We start from the raw sequence: 24,251 nt of genomic DNA on the forward strand, positions 1-24,251 counted from the left end.
ACTTTTGTGAGATGAGTTTTGTGTGGCGACATGCGTGCAGCAACTTTTTGTGTGTCGAGTTGCATGTGACAGGTTAGTGTAGCAAGTTGTGTGCAGCAAGTTTTGCGTGTGGCGAGTTTTGCGCGTGGCGAGTTTTATGTGTGGTGCCTTTTGAGTATGTGCAAGTTTTGTGTGAGGCAACTTTTGCATGTGTTGCAACTTTTGTGCATGTGGCAATTTTTCCGCGTGTGCAAGTTTTGCATGTGGCGAGTTTTCCATGAGGTGAGTTTTGCACGTGTGGGGAGTTTTGCATGTAGCGAGTTTTGCGCGTGGCGAGTTTTGAGCGGCGACTTTTGTGTTTCGACTTTTATGTGGCGAGGTTGGTGTATGTGTGGTGAAATGTGCGCTGAGGGTGGTATATGTGTTCGAGCACGTGGTAGTGTGTGGCGCATTTTGTGTGTGTGTTCATATCCCCGTGGTGGTGTGGTGATTATCCCATGTCGGGGCCCCACCTTAGCAACTGTACAGTATATACTCTTTGGCGCCATCGCTCTCATTCTTTAAGTCCCCCTTGTTCACATCTGGCAGCTGCATTTTTTCCCCATTATGTAGATAGGGGCAAAATTGTTTGGTGAATTGGAAAGCGCGGGGTTAAAATTTCACCCCACAACATAGCCTATGACGCTCTCGGGGTCCAGACGTGTGACTGTGCAAAATTTTGTGGCTGTAGCTGCGACGGTTCAGATGCCATTCCCGGACATACACACATGCACACATTCAGCTTTATATATTAGATTTTTTTGACCAAATTCCTCAAATTGGTGCATCTGGATCATTAATGTGCCCCAAATCAAAATGCTCTTTATTTTTGCCTTTTACCTTTTTTCATGATTTCTATTTTTTAATTTAAGCTCAAAAAGTTGCATGTTTTGCTGAAATGTAATAAAATTAGCATTAAAACTTCAGGTATAAAGAAAATCACCGTACAGCGAAGGACTGAATTACAGCTGAATCTTTTCAAAAGTCCAAATTCTTGAATCAGCTGGAAACCCCAAACCCTGTCCACATGTAGAACATTAAAAAAAGGCAAACACATAAAATAGATTTAAAAAAAAGACTTAAATTAAAAGAATAAAGCAAAAATGAAAAACATCAAAATCTAGACAATAAAAAGCTGCAAATGTGGTACTGACTTCCATCATTTTCCCCTTGTGCCTATTACAGCAGCCTCACAGGAGCGTATAGTGTCCTATAACCACCAGTCCCTAATATTTGTCTTCCCTCTTATGTTCCAGGTCGCTGACCTCCCGATGGCGGATACGCTGCATGACCTGGTAGCCCAGGCCGCAGCCTCATATACAGACAGGAGGGCAGTGTGTTTTCAGCCATATGACAAGACTCCAGTTTACGTCACATACCTCGACGTTCTCCAGAGGGCTGAAGAGCTGACACTCTTCCTAAAATCCCAAACATGTGATCTGGAAAATCAAACTATTGGCCTCTACTGCCATCAAGGAATCCATATGCCATCCTGGATCCTGGGGTAAGTAATGACTACACATCTACACTGCTCACAAATAGTTAGGGACTTTTGGCTTTCTGGTGGAATTTATGAAAAATGTAAGAAGTTCCCGTTACAGTGATATTTTATCATGAAAGTCAGGCATTAAGTAGAGGAATGTAATGGTGACTTCTCATCTCAAACAATTTATTGAAACAAAAGCCATCAACAGTGGTGGTATACCCCCCCCCCCCAAAAAAAATGTCAATGTCTCAGTAACGTGTCATGTGGCCTTGAGCATCAATTGCAGCTTGACAACGACATCTCGTGCCCTTCACGAGTTACTGTGTGTGTTGAGGCATGGCTTCCCACTATTCTTGAAGGGCGGCCTTCAGGTCACTGAGGTTCTGGGGTACAGTGGTATGAGCCTCTACACGGGGACTCTGCTGATCCCATAGGTTCTCTTTGGGATTCAGGTCTGGAGAACGTGCACACCACTCCATTTGAGGTAACCCTGTCTCCTGCAGTTGTTTCTAAATGATGTGACCTCGATGATCTGGAGCATTATCATCCATGATGATGGAATTAGGCCTGTGTTGTTCGTGCAGAGGCACAATGTTTGGATCAGTTATGTTATTCATGTAGTCGAGGCTTGTCACTGCACCATTCACAAAGTGCTGGGCAGTTCTGTATCGCTTAGACACCTGCCTACACTGTAACTCCGCCAAAGGATTATCTGCTGACAACTGCGCCTCCTTGATGTCTCTTCATCGTTGGCAGCCATCTTTTCTGCTGAGCATGAATTTACTTTCATCAGTGAACAGTGCTGATGATTGCAGATACTCGTTACTCCAATCTGGGGTGCTGGGGTATGCACCGAGTATCACGGGGGCTTCAGAGACATGTTCTAGTCCCCGCGGCTGCATGTTGGATAACCACAAAACATGCTGGGGTTGCCCGTATTTGTCAGGCAGTCCCTGCTTGTTTTGAGCTCATCACTGCGGGACGGCACTGAGGCTATTGTCACTCGCCCAGCATAGATGCTCTCTGACTTGGGTGGTGTGGTCATGTACCTTAATGCCCCGTCTCACATAGCGAGATCGCTAGCGAGATCGCTGCTGAGTCACAAGTTTTGTGACGCAACAGCGACCTCAGTAGCGATCTCGCTATGTTTGACACGTACCAGCGACCCGGCCCCTGCTGTGAGATCGCTGGTCGTGTCGGAATGGCCTGGACCTTTTTTTGGTCGTTGAGGTCCCGCTGACATCGCTGAATCGGTGTGTGTGACACGGATTCAGCGATGTCTTCACTGGTAACCAGGGTAAACATCGGGTTACTAAGCGCAGGGCCGCGCTTAGTAACCCGATGTTTACCCTGGTTACCAGCGTAAAAAAAAAAAACAGTACATACTCACATTCTGGTGTCCGTCAGGTCCCTTGCAGTCTGCTTCCCGCTCTGACTGACTGCCGGCCGGAAAGTAAGAGCAGAGCACAGCAGTGACGTCACCGCTGTGATCTGCTTTCACTTTACGGCGGCACTCAGTCAGAGTGGGAAGCAGACGGCAAGGGACCTGAAGGACACCGGAATGTGAGTATGTACGTTTTTTTTTTTTTTTACTTTTACGCTGGTAACCAGGGTAAACATCGGGTTACTAAGCGCGGCCCTGCGCTTAGTAACCCGATGTTTACCCTTGTTACCTGGGGACCTCGGCATCGTTGGTCGCTGGAGAGCTGTCTGTGTGATAGCTCCCCAGCGACCACACAGCGACAAAACAACGACGCTGCAGCGATCAGCATCGTTGTCTGTATCGCTGTAGCGTCGCTGTGTGTGACGGGGCCTTTACAGGTTGTCATGCACACAGACCCCTGATGTGTATGGTTTTGACTGGTCTGACATGACACTGGGGCGCCTCTCGCCTCCCTTAAGTGCCTGGAGTTGTGTGACATTTATCGTCCGGTTCCGAAGGGCATTGTTCACAGTGAAGCGGTCATCAGCATGGGATGTGGCCAAGGGACGTCCAATTCTCTGCCTTTCTGTGACTCTTCCAGTCTCTTGTTATCTCTGTTGCAATCTGCCGATGACACCGTGTCTCTCTTATTTCAGTGACCGCTTCTGTCTGAGAACATCTGACTTGGAGCCTCACAATGGCGACATTCTGCTGATCAATTGTTAGGTGTCGTCTTGATCTCATGATGTCAAAATGTGACCAGTGTGATGTGGACAACTGACTAAATACCAATTCTTATTGAACCCTCAAATTTATTGGCCAATTCATGGCTCAAACACCGGTTGTGAATTTTGCCATTAACCTCCTTATTAGGGAACAGCAAGTTGTGCAAAAAGTACTGAAACCTAGAACAGGTGGACGTGTGCATTCCCAAGTTTAGAGAGGGTCACATTAATTCTCCTGAAAAAGTTAGAGGGCATTTTAGGTCCATCCTGAAAGCCAAATATCCCTAACACTTTGAGTAGTGTATGTAAAGTATCACGGCAGAATTATTTGTTTTATATATATTTTCTTTCCATCATCCTTTACTTATCAGTAATGTGTGTTCAGTGCAGTAAAATACCTACTGGTTGCTGTCCTCTGCCGTTTCCATCACTGCCCCGGTGCTCTGTGACCAGCCGGCTCACGTTCCTATATGGACTGTAAGTCACTTTCTCAGTATTAGGCCTCGTCCCAACATTCATGTTGCACATACATATTCTCTGATAGAATACATGCCCATTAAAGTCTATGGAGCTCTTCGCATATCTGTTTTTTTTCGCAGACTGTGTGTCCGTACAAAAATCACAGAGACATGTCTGATTTTTACCGACAGCACACATAAGTGCCAATACAAGAATCTGGGTCCATTATTAGCATTACAAAGCAGGATAAGAGACGTTTTTGTAATTTTTATTTAATTTTTTTTCCATACATTGATTGTAAAACCTGACCAAACACTGATGAGCCTTGGAGCATGACAAAACGCCAATGTCTGAATGAGGCCTAAGTCTGAGGCTAGAGCAAACCTGTCATGGACTCACATTAAGGAAGTAACGGTCCATGGCGTGAGCCAGCGAGTAAGATATTCGGTCAATTGATGGAGAACATGACTGCAGCAGCGCTGGAAACGGCAGAAGATAGCGACCGCTAAGTATTGTAAGGCAGGTGCACACGTTACTCATATTTAATGGATAATGAAATAAAAAAATAACAGTACCCGCTGGAATGTGAATTCAACTTCCAAATGTATAAGGACCCGGAGTATAGGAGAGTGACAGCTCCCAATTTGTTGTCCTGCTCAGGATCCTCCGAGTGCCGGCTGCATATTCTCCACTAGATCCCGGAGCACCGTCGTCCTTCACATCTTCATTAATCCAGCGGTGTAAGATACGGTACATCCTTGTGGAGGAGGACAAAGTGGAGGTGAGCAAGCTAAATAAGAAACGTTGCCATACTTAATCCGCAGTGACGTCCTGCCCATTATCTCCACAGCTGATTACAAACTTCTGCTCCATGTTCCTCTGGGAGATCTACCCAAAAATCAAACAGAAGCTAAACGACTTGGTGTAAACTAAACATTCAAAACTTTAGAACTTTTTTCTATGCTGAGATTGCAATATTCTGATGGCAGCGCTAGAGTTTACAAAACTGTTTTTTTTTCCCCATTTATCCAATATTTTATCAGTGGACAAAAAAGAAAATAAAAGTGGTGCAAAAAAAAGTTCTTTATTTTGTCCCAGAAAGAGCACCTCTCTCGTGAGTGGCAGGTCCCATGCAGATCTCTGTATTTCCTATTCAGTCTGGTCGGAGATGTGCCGTCTGTGGTCAGTGATTAGCTGTAGCAGTCACAGGAGATATTCAGGTGGTCTGTGTACGTCATTTTCTGGATGGACAGAGAAGTGACCTCTGCAGGCAATCACAGTATCTGGCTTCAGAGGTCACATGCGCGTCTTAATGAAATATGAAGTAAGGAGGGCGGCAGAAGACCTGGCCATTACTGATTAGTGAATGTGCTCGGATAAGATGTTATCTAAGCATGCTCGCTCGTGTGCTTGCAGAGTATCTTCGGCGCACTCGAATACTATATTCGACAGCTGCAACCCTTACAGGGATTGCCTTTTTGTTAGGAAATCCCTGCATGAGTTGTGACTGTCCTACAGCCATCAGACACGCAGCCGTAGCGACTGGAACATATTTTTTGAGCACGCTGAACACTCGGTTAGCACTCATGCATGCTCAGATAACACCTAATCCGAGCATATTCACTCCTCACCAGTGGTCATAGATTAATGCAGTATAACCCCTTTAAAGCTGACAAGTTGCTGTACCAGGCACAGCACATAGAATAGGGAGGTGCCTCCTTCTTTTTAAAAAAAAAAAAAAAAAAAAAGGGTATTCTTAGTTCTCTTAATTTGCCGATTGTTGGGAGTCCAGCCGGTGGCACTAACGCCGATCCCAAGAGTTCTGAAGAGCGCCGTGTGAATAAGCGGAGGTCGATCATGCTCATTGCTGCCCCATTCTTATAGGCGTGAAATAGCCCAGCGTTGTGCCATATGGCCGGGCAAGCAAATGAAAAGTCTTTTCGTTTTTGACACTGTATGAATGACATCTGGGTGGAATGACTGAACTTTCAGCTTCTGAGCCTGAAGCTAGACTGGCACAGCAGAGAAGGTGAGGATCAGATCGGCGACAGTCACACAACATTGCAGCCTGTGAGATTCAGAGTAAATGCAGCGCGAGAGAGTAAAAGCCGTTGTTATAAATGACCCAGGGTGAGTTTCACCTTATGGACGCTCATTTGTATTCTGTGAAGTGGCATCTACAAGGTGACATAACATGCGTCTGTTCTTACCTGACGGCCGGGGTCACACTTATGAGTTCGATGCGAGAAACTCACGCATCAACACTCAGCACTGCCGCCGGCACTCGGGACCGGAGCGTTCAGCTGCATAGAAATACATGTATCCTCAGACTCCAGTCCCGAGTGCCGGCGGCAGTGCCGGGTATTGATGCGAGAGACTCGCCCGAGTTTCTCACATTGAATTTGCGAGTGTGACCCCGGCCTAAGGCTGGAATCGCACGTACAGTTTTTGTTCCACTTTTTATTTTCAGCTAAATACAGGACCAAGAAGGCATCAAAAACTGCAATGAGAGCAGCATGGTCCCTGCAGAAGCCAGTGCCTGTCCAGACCAAATGAGAAGTGTAGGAGACCTGCCATTCACTTAAGCTGTGGCTCTTTTTAGAGCAAAATACAGATTATTATTATTTTATTTTATTTTGCATATTTTAAACCTATTTTTATATATTTTTTTGATTATTTTTTTTTTTTTACTGAGAAAGTATTGGTAGGAAAAATGCATCAAAATTTGCAGTTAAAGGTGTATTCCTAGCTCCTAAATCCTATCCCAATATATAATAGGCGTAATAATAATATTAGCAAATGCCTCCAATTAGAAATGTAGAATAGTTCTTCAGATTCGCTATGTCGCTTACCCCATGTACAGGGCTTTGCAGTAGCTCATGTATTCATGGTTAGGACTAGAGATCAGCAAATCTTCACTATTCAGATCGGATTACGATTGCTGTATTTGCAATATTCACTGAACATAGCCCAACGTCATTGGAGTCAATGGGACTAGAGATGAGAGAATATGATCTTAACTGATCGTCAAAAATAAATTCAACACGAATATGGTACAAATATGGCAAATTCAGATTTGGCGATCGTTTTCCGAACATATTCGCTCATCTCTAGTTATGACCACTAAGAACTCTATGGTCGTAACCATCGATACCTAAGCAATGCCCTGCACATGGGGTAAGCAACATAGTGGATCTAAAGAACTGTACTACATTTTTAATTGGAGGTATTTGCTAATATTATTAATGTTATACCTGCTACATCTGGGGATAGGATCTTGCAGGTGGGAATACCCCTTTAAAGCAATATACATTATTCTAAAGGACCACATGCACTTTAGATTGTTCAGCTGACCACTATCTCTCCCAACTTCACCGCACACTGTTCTTGTGTTCTCTGTGATACAGATTTCCCGGCATTGACTTATCTCTGCACCAAACTAAGGATCAGCCGATGCTGAACACTTCCCCAATGTCCTCTGCCCGCAGGTCCCATACACATTAGATGGTTGTCGATCCCGTGGAAATCTATGGTTTGGCTGACTATTATCTAATGTGTATCAAGCTGTTAGTTAAGCCCTATAGGACATGCCTCTTGGAGAATCTGCTTTGTAATAAAGTATTGTCTCCAAACTACCCTGCCAATCAGCACATCTGGTAATCCGAAGCAGTGCTTGTACCCCGGCTGTGATTCTGGGACCCCCGTAGTGTCAGTAGCACCTACAAAACCAGCTGCTCCCTCTTATCCTGTCTCATGTGGGTGCTCTAAAGGTACCTTCACACGAAGCGACGCTGCAGCGATAGCGACAACGATGTCGATCGCTGCAGCGTCGCTGTTTGGTCGCTGGAGAGCTGTCACACAGACCGCTCTCCAGCGATCAACTATGCCGAGGTCCCCTGGTAACCAGGGTAAACATCGGGTAACTAAGCGCAGGGCCGCGCTTAGTAACCCGATGTTTACCCTGGTTACCAGCGTAAAATCTAAAAAAAACAAACAGCACATACTTACATTCACGTCCCCCTGCGTCCACTTCCTGACTGACTGAGCGCCGTACAGCGAGAGCAGAGCGGTGACGTCACCGCTGTGCTGCTTTCACTTTCACTTTGCGGCGCTGAGTCAGTGTGGGAAGCAGACTGCAGGGGACGCAATGTGAGTATGTGCTGTTTGTTTTTTTTACATTTTACGCTAGTAACCAGGGTAAACATCGGGTAACTAAGCGCGGCCCTGCGCTTAGTAACCCGATGTTTACCCTGGTTACCAGTGTAAAACATCGCTGGTATCGTTGCTTTTGCTTTCAAACACAACGATACACAGCGATCGGACGACCAAATAAAGTTCTGGACTTTATTCAGCGACCAGCGACATCACAGCAGGATCCTGATCGCTGCTGCGTGTCAAACGAAACGATATCGCTAGCGAGGACGCTGCAACGTCACGGATTGCTAGCGATATCGTTATAATGTCGTTTCGTGTGAAGGTACCTTAAGTTCCTCAGCTATTTCTTGGGATCTCTCCTATCCAAGGGGTTCAAGCTGTCACCTGGCTGGATCATAAAGGATTCCTCCGTGGTGCGCCATCTTCACGTCACCCTTTTTGAGGCTGTTAAAAGTGATAGAAGAGTTGACACAGGAGCCAGAAATGAAGCGGAGCACGTTCCTGGTGGCGGAGGCTCTATTGAGAGCTCTCAGAATGAGGAGTACATTGACATTCGGGACAGAAAATGTCTGGCTTACGTTCTTCACACTTCTGGGACAACAGGCACCCCAAAAATAGTCAGCATTCCACATTGCTGCATCGTGCCGAATATTCTTCATCTCAGGTAAAGACGGCATTAGGGAGAAATTGCAGTTTTGTTCTAGTATAGCCAGAACTTTTGGGTTAGTAAAGATTATTGGTGAGGTGGAGCAGCTATTTGGCAACATGACTGTCCACCAGGAATGACCCCACCAGGAATGAGGTCGTCCCTGTTTTGTGGGTCATTTTCAGTACTGCTTGTTACTGACTTGCCAGGAATAGGTGGGGAAAGGTTCTGAATCCTTTTCTTACTTGGAGCAGTAATATTTGTAGAGTTCAGTCATGGTTTACAGGTAGATATTCGCTCTTTTAGGATATTTTCTCGTGCTCCATGAACAAACGGTGATAGATGGATTGTCAGCCGTGCCTGCCAGGCTCATTGGAAAGGAACATTTAATCTTCTCGTCGTGATGTACTCGGATGAGGTTTTCTACATCTGAAGCCAAATATCTGGGGGCGAGTTTCTTAGCAACTAGATTGTCTCTTCTTGGCAGTGTGTTAGCAGCGGAATATAAACCTCCGGCCATGGGTTCTCTCATTGCTTTAATCGTCCTTTTCTATTTTTTTATTTTTTTACCAAATTTTGGACATTGCACAAGTGTTCTGACTGATGTATTGATGTGTTTTTCCAGATCCATCTTTAATGTCTCTCCAGATGACATTGTGTTACTGTCGTCACCTCTGACCTTCGACCCTTCTGTCATTGAGATGTTCGTGGCCCTATCTTCTGGGGCCTGTCTGCTCATTTTGCCAGACCCCCTTAAAATGATGCCTCAGAGGTTGTGCGAGCTGTTGTTTCACCAGCATAAAGTGACTGTGCTGCAGGTAGGTGCCCAGATGTTTTCAAAAGCAAAATCCTAAGTAAATCCACATATAATTTTTGGAACCCCCCTTTTTTTTTAAAGGTTTGTCCACTACTTGGGCAACTTCTTCTGAATCCCCATATTCCCCCCATGTAAAATACCGCACCCCTCTGTGCTGGTGCTGTCAACACCTTGTCTTCTGGGCGTAGGTCACACAAGCCCTGCAGCCAGTCAGCGGTTGCTTCACTCTCTCTTATTTTGGACAAAACTGACACCCAGAAGAAGTGAGCGCTGCGGCTGCCCTCCAACCTACACTGGATGTCACATACCATCCGAAGGAGGCCAGAGTGAAGCGGCTGCGGACTTGCTGCAGGGCTCTGTTGAGCAGCCAAAAATGGAGTCATATCTGTCTTTAGTCAGTTCAGATCTCACTTCTGTGACCACCTTAAGAACCCCATTAAAATCCAGGGACTCCTCCATTCTGGCCATACAAATTGGATAGCTGTTGGCTAAATACTTGTTATTTTCATGTCTCCACAAATGCTGATTTGGATATGTGCATTTCTCACAGTAGACAGTTAAAAGCTGCTGTCAGTAACTCTTCCCATTATTCAGCAATGGACCCAGACCTCAGCATATGTCTCGAAGGGTTGTCATTAATTGAAGACCGCACTCCTTTGGAAGTTTCATACATAAGTTCTGTATTCCTCTATATAATGACAGAAGCGTTTCGACCTTTATGATCTTTATCAAGCTTCAGCTACACCATACAGATCGAAACGTTACTGCTGTCATTATAGGGAGGATTCAAGAACTTCTACATGAAACTTCCTGAGGAGCGCAGTCTTGAGTTGGTTCTGTGGATTTTACATAGAGTGGATCTCTCAGGTGTATTTTGACTCTGACACTCCCTTATTCCTAATGTGTGCCTCAGACATGCTTATTTGTGGTACCATACGGTTTGTAATTCTTTTGTATATTTAGGTGACGCCCACATTTTTGAGAAGATTTGGTTCGCATTCAGTTCGTTCCTCTGTGCTGTCCAGGGAAACCTCCCTTAGAATTTTGGCACTAGGAGGAGAACAGTTTCCACCAATAAGTGTTTTAAAAAGCTGGAGACAACCTGAGAACAAGACTCGTATCTTCAATCTTTATGGCGTCACCGAAGTATCAAGTTGGGCAACTTATTATGAAGTCTCAGAGACCATGCTAAACTCTACACCAGGGTACGGTACACTCCTCTAATAAATGCGAGGCTTCTTGTACTTTGGGTATGAATGTTTAGGTCATGTTGGAAGAGAAGGCTGAGCATATGACATTGGTGTAGGTCACTTGTCTGGCATGAGTAGGATCTACTGTTAGATGGTGATTGATACGGACCAGGCTTTTATATTTCTGCTCTATTATATACGACTTACAGGAGGTCTTTGATACCCCCATACCAACAGCATCCACTATAAAACCGCACCCTGAGATGATAATTCAACTCTACTAGTGATGAGCGAGTGTACTCGTTGCTCGGGTTTTCCCGTCCCGTGGGTGACCTCCAAGTATTTATGACTGCTCGGAGATTTAGTTTTCATCGCGGCAGCTGAATGATTTACAGCTGCTAGCCAGCTTGATTACATGTTGGGATTCCCTAGCAACCAGGCAACCCCCACATGTACTCAGCCTGGCTAGTAGCTGTAAATCATTCAGCTGAGGCGATGACAACTAAATCTTTGAGCAGTCATAAATACTCGGAGACCACCCGAGCGTGCTCTGGAAAACCCCAGCAACGAGTACACTCGCTCATCACTAAACTCTACTCCACCAATTTGTACATTTTCCTGTGCCAATCCCATTGTACACTGCTCAAAAATATAAAGGGAACACTAAAATCCCACATCCTAGATATCACTGAATGAAATATTTCAGTTGCAAATCTTTATTCATTACATAGTGGAATGTGTTGAGAAGAATAAAACATAAAAATTTTCAACGTAAATCACAATATTCCACGGAGGTATGGAGTTGGTATGATGCTCAAAATCAAAGTGGAAAATCAAATTACAGGCTGATCCAACCTCAGTGGAAATGCCCCAAGACAAGTAAATGATGCTCAGTAGTGTGTGTGGCCTCCACGTGCCTGTATGACCTCCCTTCAACGCCTGGGCATGCTCCTGATGAGGCGGCGGATGGTCTCCTGAGGGATCTCCTCCCAGACCAAGACTAAAGCATCCCTTCACTCCTGCACAGTCTGTGGTGCAACGTGACGTTGGTGGATGGTGCGAGACATGATGTCCCAGATGTGTTCAATTGGATTCAGGTCTGGGGAACAGGCGGGCCAGTCCATGGCTTCAATGCCTTCATCTTGCAGGAACTGCTGACACACTCCAGCCACATGAGGTCTGGCATTGTCCTGCATTAGGAGGAACCCAGGGCCAACCGCACCAGCATATGGTCTCACAAGGGGTCTGAGGATCTCATCTCGGTACCTAATGGCAGTCAGGCTACCTCTGGCGGGCACATGGAGGGCTGTGCACCCCTCTAAAGAAATGCCGCCCCACACTATTACTGACCCACTGCCAAACCGGTCATGCTGAAGGATGTTGCAGGCAGCAGATCGCTCTCCACAGCATCTCCAGACTCTGTCACGTTTGTCACGTGCTCAGTGTGAACCTGCTTTCATCTATGAAGGTAACTATTGCAAAACAATGGGGAGACAAAAAGCGCAATAGGGTCTTACCCACGTTACATAGAGGAGAATATACACCAAATTTGCTCACCTGGTTAGGATGAGATTAGAGCATGTAGATAGCGGCTGCTGCAGATCCACAGGTCTTCACCGACCAGAGAAATTAATGTCTTCAAAAGGAGATTTGTAGTTAAATTTCCGCGCTGCCGCTAAGATGAATTTCAGGAGAGTATAGTTGATTCACAGTGGTTTTATTCAACGCGTTTCAGGGGTCTCATGCCCCCTTCATCAGGAAATACCGCTGATGAAGGGGGCATGAGACCCCTGAAACGCGTTGAATAAAACCACTGTGAATCAACTATACTCTCCTGAAATTCATCTTAGCGGCAGCGCGGAAATTTAACTACAAATCTCCTTTTGAAGACATTCATCTATGAAGAGCACAGGGCACCAGTGGCGAATTTGCCAATCCTGGTGTTCTGTGGCAAATGCCAAGAGTCCTGCACGGTGTTGGGCTGTGAGCACAACCTCCATCTGTGGACGTCGGGCACTCACACCATCCTCATGGAGTCGGTTTCTAACCGTTTGTGCAGACACATTTGTGGCCTGCTGGAGGTCATTTTGCTGCTGGGTTGTTGCCCTCCTACGGCCCCTCCACGTCTCCTGGTGTACTGGCCTGTCTCCTGGCTGCGCCTCCAGCCCCTGGACACTACGCTGACAGACACAGCAAACCTTCTTGCCACAGCTCGCATTGATGTGCCATCCTGGATGAGCTGCACTACCTGAGCCACTTGTGTGGGTTGTAGAGTCCTTCTCATGCTACCACGAGTGTGAAAGCCCAACCAACATTCAAAAGTGACCAAAATATCAGCCAGAAAGCATTGGTACTGAGATGTTGTCTGTGGTCCCCACCTGCAGAATCACTCCTTTATTGAGTGTGTCCTGATAATTGCCAGTAATTTCCATCTGTTGTCTATTCCATTTGCACAACAGCATGTGAAATTGATTGTCAATCAGTGTTGCTTCCTAAGTGGACAGTTTGATTTCACAGAAGTTTGATTTACTTGGAGTTATATTCTGTTGTTTAAGTCTTAACATTATTTTGTTTGAGCAGTGTATTTCCGCAGGCATCCAAGTCGTAAAGAAAGCCAACATGGAATGGCTGAGAATTTAATGTGGCCATTAGTCTTTTTTTTTTTTTTTTTTTTGCCTCCATTGGAAATCGAGCGGCTACTATCGGTACTTCCATAGTAAACAGATGGCAATGACCTACCCACTGGCACATGATGATTTTAGCTTCTCACTTTCTGATCTCTCATTGTAAGGAATTTGATACCAATAATGATTAGTCGATTCTAACTTTTCTAGATTTCATGTATTTTTTAAAGGTTCATGGATTCAGTGCCTCTGGGCCATCCCTTGCACGGAACCATGATAGAAGTCCGGAATGATGATGGTGTCAGGGTGGAAGAAGGAGAAGGACAGCTTTTTCTGGGTAATGGATTAGTCTTTGTTTTTACAGTATATGCTGTCTTTTAATTTGTATAACATCTAGGTATGTTTACCTGTAAAGTTGTAGAAATTATAGGAAAGTGACTAAAGGGAACTAATGTTCTTGGTAGAGAAACAGATGTACAATGGTGAACCGTGGCATTTAGGGGTGTTTTGTCTGTTGTGTTGTCTCAGGAATAATATACTAATGACCTGTCTTTAAAGGGAACCTGTCACTATGTTTGTCTCATATGAGGTAAGGCCAGCACCTGTACACCCTCATATACAGCATTCTAATCTGCTCTATAAATCCCCCCCCAATCCGGCCTGCAAGACAAGAGAAAGACCTTTTATTAGGCTGGCGTCACACACAAAGTATAAATAATCGGTCTGTTTTTCACGGACGAGAATTGCGCAAATGTTTCATGAACAGTGATCCGTATGTCATCCGTGCGCAGTGCGAGGATGCGATTTTCTCGCATGTAAGCATCCGTGTGACATCCGTATGCCGAGATTTTCTCGCCAGCTTGCAATATGGACATATAATTATGGATCCATGGGCTCAAATATTCTTGAAAATATATAATTCGTACAGAGCTAGATAGCAGAATAGTCGATAACTCAATTGTCAGGTTCTGTAAAATCATTGCAGAACCCGACAGGATATGATACATGGTTTACATGCAGTAAACCATTGCAGAACAGTTAGATTTTTATATGTCTCTCACTAATAATGTTAGTACTACGTGTGTGTAAAATTTGGGAGCTCTAGGTGTTAAATTAAAGGATTAATTCACGGAAAAAAACGGGTGTGGGCTCCCGAGCAGTTTTCTCCGCCAAAGAGGGAAAGCCAGTGACTGAGGGTTGATATTGATAGACTAGAGAGGGACCATGGTAATTGCCCCCCCCCCCCCAACTAAAAACATCTTCCCCCAGCCACCCCAGAAAAGGCGCATCTGTAAATCTGTAAAATGCGCCTATTCCGGCACTTAGCCTCTCTCTTCCCACTGCCCTGTAGCATTGGCATATGGGGTAATAAGGGGTTAATGTCACCTTGCTATTATAAGGTGACATTAAGCCTGGTTAATAATGGAGAGTTGTCAATAAGACACCTATCCATTACTAATCTAATAGTATGAAAGGGTTAAAAATACACACACTCATTAAGAATAAAGTATTTTAATGAAATAATTAAACACACAGGTTTAACATCTTTATTGCACTCTCAATCCAAGTAAAGCTCTCGTTCTCCTGCAAAAAAATTCCAAAATAAAAAACCAACAATATCCCATACCTGTCCGCTGTACAGTCAAGTCCCACGCTGTAATCCATCTCAAGGGGTTAAATAGTTTACAACCCAGAGCGCTGCTAATGCTACCGGCCGGGCTGTAAACCACGGAGGAATGAATGAAAATCTGCCTGCGCAGCCTCCCCGCCTGACCGGACATGAACTCATTAGCGTGGGAAAGTTTCAGCCGGGGACACTATATGGATAATATAGGACACATCATCCATACGAGGATGATGTAGGAGGATGGTGATCTTAAGCAGAGAGGAGGTGTCGGATCAAGACCAGTGACGCCCATCAGATGGGACCGCCCCGCAGATGAGTAGAAGTTATTTTTCTTCTCTTACAGGTCAGTTTAGGGGCAGATATACAACATTATAGCATGCTGTATATCAGTGCTGAAAGGTGGTGGCCGTATCTTATGTCGGCCAATCCTGATGACAGGTTCCCTTTAAAGTCTAAGATTGGTGCTGCCCATGCTGTAGGCAGCGTGAATCGAGTGCTAGATTCTGCTTAATGGGGGCAACAGGTCTCATGGCCAGAGCCAGACACCACAGCGCTGTCTAGTGGCCGTTCTGGGTACTGCAGCTCAGTTCACATTCACTTCAATAGGTATTGTATTATCATAGTCCTGGAGATTTTAAAGGGGCAAGCCATCTCCAGAAAAACCTGTCCAGTGATTTGCAAATGTAAACTAAAGAAACTACTTTTCTATTTTGTTTTTTTTTTTGTTAGGTTTTGTCCAATGCAAAAAAAACATTCATTATGATCTCTTCCCCCGCCTTTTTCCTAATTACAAAATCATCTGTTGCATCTTTTTTTCCAGTCTGTAACCTAACGCAATGAGGATGCCCATTAGATGTGTAACTGGTCTGTATTGCCCTAATGCTGGATTTTGCCGCTGTCCACTTTCAGGAGGGAGACAGCGAGTTTGCTTTTTGGATGATGAGCTGATGCTGCCGTATGGAACAATGAGAGCAACTGGGGATTGGGTGAAATTACAAGACGGGGACATGTTTTACGTGGGACGTAAAGATAACCAGATTAAACGCCACGGCAAGAGATTAAACACGGAGTATGTGCAGCAGGTATGGAAACGGTACAGATTGAATTTGTCCCCTCAGTCTGCTCTGCTCATTTCTGATCTTTCCTCACTGAGCTAATAACTTTTCATAGGTTTAATGCAGGAAAATTGGGGGACACAGAACTGTGGGGGTACTCTGCTGCCACCTGGAGGCTGACACTATTATTGCACTTTAAATAAAATTTGGCTCCTTCCCAGCGGACTATACCTCCGCCTGCTGGTGTCAGGCTTCCTCAGATTTCTCTTTCAGACCTGCCTTAGGTTAGGTCCCCACCCCTCTAGCTCATCCCCCTTCCTTTTCTTGTTGGCTGCGTGGCACTGTTTTAATGATGATGGTAATTAAAGATGAAAATGTCACAGTATGGAACTAATAAATAGAAGTAACATTATGAGTAACTAAACCAACAATAACAAGTAATATATCAAAGACGAGTATAAAACCTGAATAGGCAAAATAAATGTTACTGACCCAGGTTCCTGCTGTTGGATGCTGCTACCGCCGCCCCTACCTTCATCGCGAGTTTCACACAAGCTTCCTCAGGTATCCTTCACAATTTGTTTTGCCATTTCACTCCCTGAGGAAGCTTTTTATGCACTTTGTCATTTTTAATCTTGTTTTGTATATTCAGGTTTTTTATTCGATCTGTGATGTGGTACTCTTAATAAAATTATTGATATGATAATTAACCATGGAATATTTTATTGTATTTTACCCTAAGTAGCTTTTCTTGGTTTTAAAGCGCCATCCTTTGCACAGAACCTAGAGAGCCTGCAGATGGTTCTTCAGGCCGTGGAATGATTCACATGGGTTTTCAACAGTACAAAGTCAGTTTTGTTTCCGACACCATGACTACAGTTTCTGGGAATGGTGTTCAACACTGTTCAACAGTTGGTCTTCCTTCCAGAGGATAAGAGAGTTGCACTTCAGTCCTTCTTCAAAACCTTGAAGCTTCCAGGCAGATATTCCTTCTGGTTTTGCATGAGTATCTTTGGAAAGATGGTGGCAACATTTGAGGCAATTTTGTTTGCTCAATTTCTGGCCAGTCCTCTACAAAACACACTGATGATCTCTTGGGACAGGTCGATACAGCCTCTGGATTGGCCCAATCGCCTCCTCTTTTCTCTCATTGTGGTTGATTTCTCCTGTGTTGACTCAGGGTCTCTCTTTTCGCCCCATTAAGTGGCAGATTCTTACCACAGATGGCAGCCTTACTGGTTGGGGAGCAGTCTTTTGTCACCTGACAGTTTAGGGGGTCTGGAGCAGCCAGGAGAGACTTCTCCTAATCAACGTGCTAGAACTTAGAGTTGTCCATCTGGCCTTCTACATTGGTAGCACTTAGTCTGTGGTCACCAAGCAGGGTACAATCAGACAACGCCACAGATGTGGCCTATATCAATTGTCGGGGAGCGCAAACTAAGTCCAATTGCTATGGCAGAGGTTGCAAGAAGTCTGGAACGAGCAGAGCATAAGGTTCCTCTAATCTCGGCAGTTCATATACCCAAGGTGGACAACTGAGGGGAGACTCTTTGTCATAGACAAACAGCGTCAGGAGAGTGGGATCTTCATCTGGAGGTGTTCAGGCAGGTTTTCAGCAGTGGGATGTATCTGATGTCGATCTGCGCGCATCCAGGCTAAATCACAAGGTAAAGTTTTTGGTAAGATACCGGGACCCTCAGGAGATCAGTTGACGCACTGGCAATCGCTTGGTCCCAGTTTTCTCTGCCTTAACTGGTATTCGGATGTCATCAATCTCCTTGAGGATGTTCCATTGACAGTCCCAGACCGCCCGGATGTTCTGTGATAGGGTCTGTTTTTCCACCAGAATTTACTGTCGCTCAATTTGACGACATGGCTGTTGAAGCTGTGATTTTGAGGGCATCTGGTCTGTCTGAATCAGTCACCCAGATGACGGGTAGAGCCCAGAAGCCATCCTCGTTGCGAGTCTACCTTGGAACACTTATTTTTGTTGGTGTGACTCTACCAATACTTCACCAATGTCTTTTTCTTTGCCAGTGTTGCTCTCCTTCCTACAGTCCGATTAGGAAACAGGACAGGCCCTTAACTCCCACATGGGTCAGGTGTCCACCTTGGCTATTTTATTTCAGAGGAATTTGGCATCTAAGACCCAGTTTAAAACTTTTCTCCAGGGGCTAGTGTACGGTAGATTTTTAGAATCTAGAGGTGTTAATCTTGTTTTGGAGGCTCATCAGTCTCTGCCTTTTGAGCCGATCAGAGATGTCTTTTTACGTTCTCTGTGTGTCGTAGCTGGCCGCTCTTTCTTGCTGCTTACCTTATTTTTCATCAGGATAAAGGTAGTGTTAAGGCCAGTTCCATCCTCCTGATTTCGAATTTAATGATTATATTTTTATATTGTTTTGCCTTCCTTTTGCCTGGCACCATCTTATCCTATTGAGAAGACTCTGCACAAGGGTGTTGTCAGGGCTGTAAGGTACTGTTTATCGGCCACTGCCTCATTTAGGTGATCCTATTCCTTGTTTATCATACCAGATGGCACTCGTAAGGGTCAGGCCTCTTCCAAGGGACCATTGCCCGCTAGATCAAGACAGCTGTTATCCAGGCTTATAATGTCTGGGTGGCCCCATTCAGGTTTAGGGTGCACTCCACGCTATCGATGGGAGCTTCATGAGCAGTTCTTCATCAGGCATCGGCTTTGCAGCTCTAAAGCAGCTACTTGGACATCGGTGCATACAATTTTTAAGTTTTTTTACAGGGTGCACACATCTGCTGAGGCAGATATGAGTCTTGGTAGGAAGATTCTGCAGGCAGCAGTAGCCCAGACTAACGCTTAAGTTAAGGCGGAAAGACTGTATGGTATTTAAGTATTTTCCCACCCTAGTGACATATGTAGGATGTCTCATGGTTCTTTGTCCCCAATGAGACAAACAAGAAAAGTACATTTTGGGGTACTCGCTGTAAAATCTGTTTCTCGTAGTCTTTATTGGGGGACACCGCACCCTTCCCAGGTTGCCCGGTTGGGTGTGCAGTTATGTTTCCTTCTTGCCTTGATTTTTTTTTTTCCCTATTCTCTTCTTTGGTTTTCCTCCTACTGCTTTCTCGAAACTGAGAAAGTCTGACTCCAGCTGTGAGGTATAGTTTGCTGGGGGGCAGCCAATTTTTTTTTTTAAATTGCAATGATAGTGTCGGCATTCCAAATTCCCAAATTACAAGTAAATAGAATTTTAGGATTCATACATCCCTATTGCTGTCAGTTTGTTCATCAGGAGAACATAGTGGCCTAACACAGTGGCATAAATCCATATAAAGAAGTCAGAACTTATCGTAGGGTTTCAAAAATTCTATTAACTTGCAATTTGGGAATATGTACAATAGAAATATGCAATCTGGCTACTGATGTGCACAAATGTCTGGCGTGAGTATGAAAGCAACTTTTTGATTTAGAAACCCAGTACCCTATCTGTCTTATTGGGGATAATGTGCTATACTGACATCTGCCTGTACCTTATAATCTCTTTTTGTGATATACTGAAACCAACGCACAGAGGAAACTGTTCCTATATATACAGTACAGGCCAAAAGTTTGGACACACCTTCTCATTTAAAGATTTTTCTGTATTTTCATGACTATGAAAATTGTACATTCACACTGAAGGCATCAAAACAATGAATTAACACATGTGGAATTATATACTTAATTTCAGTTGTTTCACACTTTTTTGTTATGTCTTATATTCTAGGTTCTTCAAATTAGCCACCTTTTGCTTTGATGACTGCTTTGCACCCTCTTGGCATTCTCTTGATGAGCTTCAAGAGGTAGTCACCGGGAATGGTCTTCCAACAATCTTGAAGGAGTTCCCAGAGATGCTTAGCACTTGTTGGCGCTTTTGCCTTCACTCTGCTGTCCAGCTCACCCCAAACCATCACGATTGGGTTCAGGTCTGGTGACTGGAGGCCAGGTCATCTGGCGTAGCACCCCATCACTCTCCTTCTTGGTCAAATAGCCCTTGCACAGCCTGGAGGTGTGTTTGGGGTCATTGTCCTGTTGAAAAATAAATGATGGTCCAACTAAACGCAAACCAGATGGAATAGCATGCCACTGCAAGATGCTGTGGTAGCCATGCTGGTTCAGTATGCCTTCAATTTTGAATATATCCCCAACAGTGTCACCAGCAAAGCACCCCCACACCATCACACCTCCTCCTCCATGCTTCACAGTGGGAACCAGGCATGTAGAGTCCATCCGTTCACCTTTTCTGCGTCGCACAAAGACACGGTGGTTGGAACCAAAGATCTCGAATTTGGACTCATCAGACCAAAGCACAGATTTCCACTGGTCTAATGTCCATTCCTTGTGTTCTTTAGCCCAAACAAGTCTCTTCTACTTGTTGCCTGTCCTTAGCAGTGGTTTCCTAGCAGCTATTTTACCATGAAGGCCTGCTGCACAAAGTCTCCTCTTAACAGTTGTTGTAGAGATGTGTCTGCTGCTAGAACTCTGTGTGGCGTTGACCTGGTCTCTAATCTGAGCTGCTGCTAACCTGCGATTTCTGAGGCTGGTGACTCGGATAAACTTATCCTCAGAAGCAGAGGAGACTCTTGGTCTTCCTTTCCTGGGGCGGTCCTCATGTGAGCCAGTTTCTTTGTAGCGCTTGATGGTTTTTGCCACTGCACTTGGGGACACTTTCAAAGTATTCCCAATTTTTCAGACTGACTGACTGACCTTCATTTCTTAAAGTAATGATGGCCACTCGTTTTTCTTTACTTAGCTGCTTTTTTCTTGCCATAATACAAATTCTAACAGTCTATTCAGTAGGACTATCAGCTGTGTATCCACCAGACTTCTGCACAACACAACTGATGGTCCCAGCCCCATTTATAAGGCAAGAAATCCCACTTATTAAACCTGACAGAGCACACCTGTGAAGTGAAAACCACTCCCGATGACTACCTCTTGAAGCTCATCAAGAGAATGCCAAGAGTGTGCAAAGCAGTCATCAAAGCAAAAGGTGGCTACTTTGAAGAACCTAGAATATAAGACATAATTTCAGTTGTTTCACACTTTTTTGTTAAGTATATAATTCCACATGTGCATGTGTTAATTCATAGTTTTGATGCCTTCAGTGTGAATTAACAATTTTCATAGTCATGAAAATACAGAAAAATCTTTAAATGAGAAGGTGTGTCCAAACTTTTGGTCTGCACTGTATGTATGTGTGTGTGTGTGTGTATATGTATATATATATGTATGTATATATATATGTATGTATATATATATATATATATATATATATATATATATATATATATATATATATATATATATATATATATATATATATATATATATATATATATATATACACACTAGATGGTAGCCCGACTCTAACGCATCGGGTATTCTAGAATATGTATGTAGTTTATTTATGAAGATTTTAGAATAGTACATTGAATACACAGGATTCAGCCTGTTCAACCGATTAGCGAAGCGTGGTTCAAATTCCGCGCCAATTCACGGCCGGACTGCGCCTGTCGCTGATTGTTCACGGCCGGCCATGTAGTATATAACAGCCCACGTAGTATATAGCACAGCCACGTAGTATATAGCACAGCCACGTAGTATATAGCACAGCCCACGGAGTATATAACAGCCCACGGAGTATATAGCACAGCCCACGGAGTATATAGCACAGCCACGTAGTATATAGCACAGCCCATGGAGTGTATAGCAGCCCACATAGCATATAACACAGCCACGTAGCATATAACAGCCCACGTAGCATATAACAGCCCACGTAGCATATAACAGCCCACGTAGCATATAACAGCCCACGTAGCATATAACAGCCCACGTAGCATATAACAGCCCACGTAGCATATAACAGCCCACGTAGCATATAACAGCCCACGTAGCATATAACAGCCCACGTAGCATATAACAGCCCACGTAGCATATAACAGCCCACGTAGCATATAACAGCCCACGTAGCATATAACAGCCCACGTAGCATATAACAGCCCACGTAGCATATAACAGCCCACGTAGCATATAACAGCCCACGTAGCATATAACAGCCCACGTAGCATATAACAGCCCACGTAGCATATAACAGCCCACGTAGCATATAACAGCCCACGTAGCATATAACACAGCTCACGTAGTATATAACAGCCCACGCACGCAGTATATAACACAGCCCACGTAGTGTATAACACAGCCCACGTAGTGTATAACACAGCCCACGTAGTGTATAACACAGCCCACGTAGTGTATAACACAGCCCACGTAGTGTATAACACAGCCCACGTAGTGTATAACACAGCCCACGTAGTGTATAACACAGCCCACGTAGTATATAGCACAGCCCACGTAGTGTATAACACAGCCCACGTAGTATATAGCACAGCCCATATAGTATATAGCACAGCCCATATAGTATATAGCACAGCCCATGCAGTATATTGCACAGCCCACATAGTACATTACACAGCCCACGTAGTACATTACACAGCCCACGTAGTATATAGCACAGCCCACGCAGTATATTGCACAGCCCACGTAGCATATTGCACAGCCCACGTAGCATATTGCACAGCCCACGTAGTATATTGCACAGCCCACGTAGTATATTGCACAGCCCACGCAGTACATTGCACAGCCCACGCAGTATATTGCACAGCCCACGTAGTATATTGCACAGCCCACGTAGTATATTGCACAGCCCACGTAGTATATTGCACAGCCCACGTAGTATATTGCACAGCCCACGTAGTACATTGCACAGCCCACGTAGTACATTGCACAGCCCACGCAGTACATTGCACAGCCCACGCAGTACATTGCACAGCCCACGCAGTACATTGCACAGCCCACGTAGCATATTGCACAGCCCACGTAGTATATTGCACAGCCCACGTAGTATATTGCACAGCCCACGTAGTATATTGCACAGCCCACGTAGTATATTGCACAGCCCTCGTAGTATATTGCACAGCTCTCGTAGTATATTGCACAGCTCTCGTAGTATATTGCACAGCCCACGTAGTATATTGCACAGCCCACGTAGTATATTGCACAGCCCACGCAGTATATAGCAATGTGGGCATCATGTCCCTGTAAAAAAAAAAAAAAAAGAATTAAAATAAAAAATAGTTATATACTCACCTTCCGTTGGCCCCGGATGCAGGCGAAGCGTTTACCGACACTCCTCGCGCGCTCCGGTCCCAAGAGTGCATTGCGGTCTCGCGAGATGATGACGTAGCGGTCTCGCGAGACTGCTACGTCATCATCTCGCGAGACCGCAATGCATGGAGCGGTCACCGGTGCGCCGCGAGGAGCGGGAAAGGTCGGTTCTGGATCCGAGGGGCCGACGGACGGTGAGTATATAACGATTTTTTAATTTTTTTATTATGTTTAACATTAGATCTTTTAACTATTGATGCCGCATAGGCAGCATCAATAGTAAAAAGTTGGTCACACAGGGTTAACAGCAGCGGTAACGGAGTGGGTTACCCGCGGCATAACGCGGGCCGTTACCGCTGCTATTAACCCTGTGTGAGCGCTGACTGGAGGGGATTATGTAGCGGGCACTGACTGTGGGAAGGAAGGAGCGGCCATTTGCCGCCGGACTATGCCCGTCGCTGATTGGTCGTGGCCGTTTTGCCTCGAGCAATCAGCGACTTGGATTTCAATGACAGACAGAGGCCGTGACCAATGAATATCCGTGACAGACAGACAGACAGACAGACGGAAGTGACCCTTAGACAATTATATAGTAGATATATATATATACTGTATATACAGTATATTTTATTATATCTCAGATATGCGGTTACACAGTATCAGATTGAATTGTGTTTGTCTGCTTTCCCTGTCTACCATATTATATATGATGTAGGGTACTATACTGACCTGATTAAAACATGATACCTTACTACCGAATCCTTCCTGCACCCTCTATCTTTACAACAGGGCCATTTAGGGCGAGAGAGGGATAGCCACCGACTAGTGGGGGCACCACTGTGCAGG

At 44.8% G+C, this 24,251-nt stretch overlaps 1 protein-coding gene across 2 annotated transcripts in view; it reads left to right on the top strand.

Moving 5' to 3' along the window:
• AASDH (aminoadipate-semialdehyde dehydrogenase) overlaps positions 1-24,251 on the top strand; it is a 58,666-nt gene that overhangs the window by 2,529 nt on the left and 31,886 nt on the right. For both annotated transcript variants that reach the window (XM_077279726.1, XM_077279727.1), the window contains exons 2-8: positions 1,275-1,522; positions 4,772-4,892; positions 8,635-8,930; positions 9,538-9,730; positions 10,693-10,934; positions 13,774-13,880; positions 16,080-16,252. In XM_077279726.1, coding sequence (XP_077135841.1) covers positions 1,275-1,522; positions 4,772-4,892; positions 8,635-8,930; positions 9,538-9,730; positions 10,693-10,934; positions 13,774-13,880; positions 16,080-16,252 — 1,380 coding nt within the window. The remainder of the gene's footprint in view (positions 1-1,274; positions 1,523-4,771; positions 4,893-8,634; positions 8,931-9,537; positions 9,731-10,692; positions 10,935-13,773; positions 13,881-16,079; positions 16,253-24,251) is intronic.

Source organism: Ranitomeya variabilis, chromosome 1 (assembly GCF_051348905.1).
Source record: "Ranitomeya variabilis isolate aRanVar5 chromosome 1, aRanVar5.hap1, whole genome shotgun sequence".
Lineage (NCBI taxonomy): Eukaryota > Metazoa > Chordata > Amphibia > Anura > Dendrobatidae > Ranitomeya > Ranitomeya variabilis.